The sequence below is a fragment of the Echinococcus granulosus genome (assembly GCF_000524195.1).
Source record: "Echinococcus granulosus chromosome Unknown EG_S00068, whole genome shotgun sequence".
In the NCBI taxonomy this organism is placed as follows: Eukaryota; Metazoa; Platyhelminthes; class Cestoda; order Cyclophyllidea; family Taeniidae; genus Echinococcus; species Echinococcus granulosus.
The window spans coordinates 414356-421200 of NW_020170448.1; the positions used below are offsets into that span (position 1 = coordinate 414356).

Here is a 6845-nt window from a genome sequence, read left to right on the forward strand (position 1 = left end):
ACCACCACCACCACCACCACCACCACCACCACCACCACCACCACCACCACCACCAGACATCGTTACACCTCTCTACGAAAAAATTGCCCTCTAGAAGAAAATCTGACGTAAAAATGCCCAAAAACCACACTTAATTTTAATCTTTTAATTACTGCTTATTGATCTACAGGTAAAAATAGATGCTACTCGAGTCATGGTTAAGACTTAAATGAATATAAGTAACAAGTGCAACTCTTGATTGCATTGCTAAATATTATTAAAATGAAATTTACACACATGCTGAAATTACCATATAGTAGAAAGGTGAAGCACTTTGGAATTTTTCCATGCAAAAGTTTGAATTTCTTCGAGGGCAATGACTGTCTACCTTTTGGACCTACGCTGAGAAGCCTACACTATCTGCCAATTCTAGGTTGCAAAACACATAACAGTACGAAAAAAGAGCAGAATCATTGTCTGTCTTTCAGCTCCAAAAGGATTTCTCTTACCTCAAATGGATGAATAAATTCGATCTGGTAGGCCGCAAATTATTCTGTTTTATGTTGGATCGCATCTGCAATTTGCGTGGCCCAAATTCATAGCCAATAAAGTTAAGAAAGTACATACGGAAAAGGCGGGAAAGAGGGGGCGAGAAAGTCAAATGCGATAGCGTTAATCAAAAGGATTTAAAACATGGTCTTGATGGCGCGTCTTTTTCTACTGAAATGGAAAATGAGTAGAAGGCATGTATGGGAGACTCGGGCTCAATTGACATCACGATGATGTGAAAGTGAACCTCTGTAAAAGGTATTGTTTTTCGTTTATTTTCTCCCATTTTTTTGAAGGGTTTACTGCTCTTTGAGATAAAATGTGGTAAAGCTGCGTTCCTTACGGAATAGAGTCGCTTATCATCGAGTTGGATGGTTATTGCCTCAGATCAACGTCCAACTTTTCATTCTGGGCAGGCGTCACCTTGAGTTATTCCCTCATTCTCGTGATTCCGTTATGAAAGCTTTTTTTCTCTTGACATTGACAGTAAACACGACTTTTGGCGGCAGCTTCGATGGCGACTAAGTTGCTATCCTTTGAAAAAGGATTCAGAATTCAACAGCAATACATTCGATAAACCACGGCACATTGGCCTGGATATCCAGCTAGCAAAATTCATGTGTTTTACAATTTTTTGTGAAATATTTGCTTCATTTGTAAGCTACCTTTATTTTATTAAATGGGTTTTTCACAACATTGGTAGGAGAGACAGAGGTGCGGCGCAGTAGCTGAGGCGACTCCCCTTTTTTTTCATGTCACTGAAGGAGGGATCAAGTGGTAAGGTAATGCGAAGGAATTCAGTTAAGGCTCCTCCACTCCTACAATTTCACCGTCGTTTGCAAAACTCTCCTTTCCTTCCCTCTTCCTCTTTCCTACTAGTAAAAATATCTACATCCCATCTTAAAAGGAGGCATTTCATTACTGTGAACAAAGTGTGTTTAGGTAAGTAAGTTCTACTTGACTAATTTGTCGGCAGGCAACTTGTGGGTGAAGGCAGTAGAAGAGGGGCTTGTGAAGGCGTAATCTGTAACGTTATTTTAAAGGCTCTACTTTCCCTCCAACGTGCAGACAACCTAACTGCTGCACACTTGGTGACTTATAGCGGATGTCATTTTTTCTTCTTCTAAAGTAATGTTTTAATAGTGCGGTATGCACGATCCAACTGCTCTAGTAGGCAGGGACTGGAGGCAACTTGCTTAACATCTTAACAAGGAAAGACGTTGAAGTTGTGGCCTTTGATGATGGACTTGACAACCTTGCCACCTTATAAGTAATTATTTGGTATCGAATCCAGAGTATATGACGGATGATGGGTTGCCTAGACTAAAAGTATACATTCGTAATCTAATCTCACTTTGTCAGGCCATTTTGCCTGCTTTGTTCTTCGTTAAAGAATACAAATAAACCCCTTGGAAGCTTTCGTTAATTATTACTCTAACTTCGTGCCCTTGGAGGCTGTTTGGGTAAAATATTGAGTCGTGAATTTACTCTGGAAGCCCTCATTTAACCAAAGTCATCACTACGGCTTAACATGGTTTTAGTGACACACTTGCAGAAAGACTCGACTCTCTTAAGCAGATTCATGGCCGGTTGCTTGCATGTCAAGCGGCCGTTTCGTCTGCTGTATGAATTTTCATATGAAATACCTCGGCCAGTATCGCCACTAATGGGGAGACGACTCATCACATGTCATTGAAACGTTACCACTGTGGGTTGTTTTACGCTTGCGTTGACAGTTCACTTCGCTCATCAGCCCTCGTGGTTGCGCGCGCTCATCCACAACCACTATCATTTTGAAGGCCATTTCGTGAAAGGGCCTGATCCACAATATGCATTAACGCCACTGTAGCATGGCCCGTGGCTGTTGAGGTAGCCTTTGGTTTACGGGCTGGTTTACTGGAGTCCACAGTGATGTAGAAGTTGGCTGGGTTAATCTTATCACGGATGAAGGGGGTGCCGAACTGCATGCTATTTTCTGCCCTCAACTTAGAAAGCAGATAGGGACACTGCGTGTCGATGCTGCTCGGCCATGTTGTATACTTGTGTTTGGAGGGGATATCCATCTGGCCCTGGGGATAAAGTAATGCAGAAAATGTAGATTTGTCAGTCCACGAAGTGTCAGCCGTAATTCGAGATGATAATATACGTAAGCGGAGTCTGGATCGCATGTGCTTTTATTTCAAAACTGCACTACTTACTGTCTACCTGTTTGCAACGCCATTGTCAATATGATTTGCATTAAATGGGTCGGTACAGCACAAAAGTGTGTCCGAGGCGGAGAATTTACCCTTAGGGGAAGAGGGAATTATTGCAGCGATAGCGGCATGAACACTGACGTTGCTGCTGGAAGCGATTTTGAGTGCCACAAAAGGCAATCAAAGTAAATACCTTTAATTTGGAGGGTGTTTTAATCTTCCATGAATCAGTGTCCATGCTGATGACATGAAGCCACAAACGAAGTTTCTCGTTCCCTTTCTACGCTGTCAATAAGGTTAGTTTAGAAGTACTTCAACCCCATGGATCATCAAGACTTAACACACGAATGGCCTCATTTGTTAGTCTACTTCAAAATTGGAAGTACGGAAATCTAACATTTGATTACTAAGTATACTTTTATTTCTTATTTTACACAATGGCTTTAAAGTAGTGTACATTTTGCCAGCCACGGTATATTGAGGGATAAACTATTTTAAATGGAAATAGTTATGGCGGTGCACGTAGCATTTGCGCACTCATCAGGGAAAATGCTTGTTGCGTTTGCGTTTATTCGAAAACTTTATTGCATAATTTCATTCATCTCTAGGACGATATCAACCTTTCACATTTCCAAGATTCACGCAATACCAGTAATATCTCCCCAATCGTCAATACAATTGTGTACGAAAGGATGTGGATGTGATTAGTTTCCACACTATCTCCTATTCCAGGCAACATACATGCAATTGCAGCTCGCCCACCTGTAAAAATAGCGATTTTGGGGAGTTAAACAAATGCTTGTCTGAACGCAGATGGTGCACACCATGCTTGCAAGTGGATGCTTTTAACATCACTGAGCCACAGCATGCGATCGCACATGAGCCTAGTCTGCCTTCTCCCCATTGCATTTGCCTCAAATCTCGTCTCGCCTGCTGCGGTGCCAGATGTCGAGGCTGCACGAAAACCGAAAGCGGACCGCTTTGGAATATCCGATCCTCTGGAGGGTAAGGAAGTGGCTGAGGCGAGAGAGGAGGAGGAGGGGAGAGGTGTAGTTAGAAGAAGTCGGAGAAGCTGGTAGGAAGGGGGATGTTCTCGTGCGGGCTGGATGGGGTAGCTTCCAACGAAGGATCAGTGTTGGTATTAGAAGGATCTTTACAGGACCTTGAAAAGTCTGTTTTCCAGCATGTCCAAAGGGTGGCAGAAGACCAAGCCCATAGACTGCCTAGATGTCTGCAAATAGCCTGCCTCTGTGGCGTTGTGATTGGTACCTGCTAACAATTTGTTTAACTGATTTTGAAGAAATGTTATTGTGGGCGTTGGTAAATTGTCGAAATATCTAAATATGCGTATGCATGACTGACTTGATTTAAGTTAAAATAGAACAATCCAGGATAAAACTGCATGCAAGCCATCGCTCGAGTCAGTCTATGCTGTCATTTTGATAAGAATAGAGTTTGCTTTGAGTGCGCCTTTTAATGTACAGTTGAGTTAGTACACTGATGGCATAAGTTTATGCCCATCTTTCGTATAACAGCAGCCTTCCCAATCCTTTGTCCACTGCTAGTATATTGATGGTGTCTCCTAGGCGGTCTTGAATGCTCCCAATTCCGGAAGAAATACAGTCGAGATTAAGTTGATGGGACGCAAAGGCTAATCTTCAACATCCACTGCAGGTAGCTGGATCCATGAGGATACACAACAACGCAACCATAGAAATCTAGTCGGGTCCAATTTAGGATGCTGCTTTAATCATAAACGCTACCTTTCCTCTAAAGTTACATTCCATACATCCACCACTCTGAATGATATAATTTTACGAATGTGGAGGTGGCAATCTACACAGCGCAGGAAGATTCACTCTTACAGCTCTGCCTGCCATTTGCTACACAAAAGGCGGCTAGCCTTTTGCCCCGTGAGAAGGTAACCCGATGCGGCTCTACCGATCTGTTCCACCTCCAGGAGTGTAACCTCTAGTCTATCTCCCGTGACGCAAAGATGCATTTTGAGTGATGAAGATTAGGCCAAGTTACTAAGGATTTTCTCCGCCTGTAACACACATTAATACACCATATAACGTGTCTTAGTGATGGTGGATTAGACAACCCGCTAATTCAGCTTTATGAAAGTAGGGGTTGACCAACAACAGTGTTTGAACCGATGGCAGAAATGCGCAACGCATGTTTGTATGCACTTGTCCTTCCAGGTGGCAAGCTTGCAGATTGAATTCAACTAGTGACTGCAAAGTCGTCACCGATCTCCGAAGAGGAGACAAAGTAGGCTCCCGCCATACAGCTAGGATCATTTGTAAAATACATGCAACACAATATAAGATGTCGTCCTCAATCGCACCTCTCTGTCCGAGAAAAAAATTTAGAGGTAGTGAAGGGGCAAAACAGTGATACGCTGCACTCTCATCAGTCACACCCTTTTTTCCTGATCATAAATTGCAAATAACTTTCACTATTTGTCACTTTTACTAATGTTAAGTTTTTGTGTTTGATCGCGGCTGATTGTAAAACATTTCACTGGCAAGGCCAATGGCCATGTATTCCGTTATACTACTGAAAATTCTTGTGACTACGAGGAAGACTCGAGGCGCTGCAACTAAAGCAGGCTAATAAAATTTTAATTTTAATCTACCGCTGCATTCGACAAATGGTTTCCATTATGGAAACGCGTAGCTTATCACTCCCATTTCTTACCTGTCCACATTCACACCATTTGATGCGATTTGACCATTTACTCAGGCAGAGTGAGGTGGTGTGGAGTTGAAAGTGGTGCTGGAAAGGTTGACCAAACACACGGGTGTGTAAACTTCTTCCGATAAGAGTATCGGTCTGCAGTTAATGGTGCGGACCATTGTGTTCGAAAACATCAACTATTATTCTAGTTAATTATTAACGCGCATTTGCCTACGAAGTAATTGCTACGCAAATAAGTAAATGTCTATTGAAATGCAAGAAACATGGTAAATTTTCCCACAATAGTAAGCACGCCCGTGTATATGCGACTGTGCAAGATCCACCGGTGGTCAAAAAGAAGCACGAATTCCCTTCATTCATAATAGATTTTCCGCCTCGAAGCAACGTGTTTGAAGCACCCCAACTTAAGCTGCTACTAAGAGTCTCGCCTTGATTGTACTTTGATGGGAATTGGAGTGGTGTGCGGTCGCAACTAACTCCTGGGAGTTCATACAATCCCAGTCCATCCGAGCACATTTAAGCATGTCATTTTATAGCCGAATTCTCAAAAGATTACATCACCTTGGAGGAACCTCCTAGCTGACACGGTGTTGAAGCAAAAGGAGCGAAGTTGGAGATCTCGAGATTTGCTGATAGATGCCATGCAGCTATGTTCTAGCAAAGCCTTAACAATTGACTTTGTAGCTTTGTTGTTTAAAGTCTGCCGTCATGTCTGAATAAGCACCATGGATGCCAGTCACAACTATTGCATCTTCTAGAAGTCATCTTAATAAACTTTCGTACCCATTAGGCATATGCGAAGATTTGTGTGGAATAAACCTGCTCCATTACTACCATTTCTTTGCGACATTTTAGCATAGTTTGGTAGGATATGCCCAAAGGATGCAGAAAATGCCCATTCCTAAACAAATTCTTATTTCATATTGAGGAAAAGTTCCCATGTAAACAGAGAAAATGCACTTTATTTATAATACTACACAAACAACGTAAAGTTTGCACTGGATAAAAACGGGAAAGTGTGATGACAGGAAAAGAGTAATAGGGTGTGAAATGGGCGCCTGTGTAAAAAAGGCTCTAGGAGTAAAAAAAAACATTTAAATCATTTAATATATTATATTTATAATATATTTATATAATATATATATGTACATTTATATTTACACATATATACATATAAATATATATATATAAATATTTAAAAAAACGATATAGGAATGGCAAAGGCGATGGCAAACTTGCGAATGCAAAATTAATAATAAATACGAGATGAAATATACCTCGGAATAAAAACAAAAAAAAAGACTTTCCGTTGCACGGCCATTACCATAAAGAGATTCCTTTAATCCTAAAAGCCTGCACAACCATTTCACTAATACAGTTTCCCTTTCTCCCATTCGTGCTACGACTTTCTCCACAGGA

General features: G+C 41.5%; 1 protein-coding gene across 1 annotated transcript; it reads right to left on the minus strand. All coding sequences in view use genetic code 11, as the record gives it.

Annotated features, from left to right (window-relative positions):
- Positions 1-2300: 2300 nt before the first annotated feature.
- EGR_07056 (hypothetical protein) lies at positions 2301-4725 on the minus strand (the record flags this gene model as incomplete). The annotated part of the gene is made up of 3 exons (XM_024496305.1): positions 2301-2597; positions 3574-3838; positions 4589-4725. 3 exons carry the CDS (start codon positions 4723-4725, stop codon positions 2301-2303), a joined length of 699 nt encoding a protein of 232 aa, XP_024349332.1.
- Between the last annotated feature and the right edge of the window lie 2120 nt (positions 4726-6845).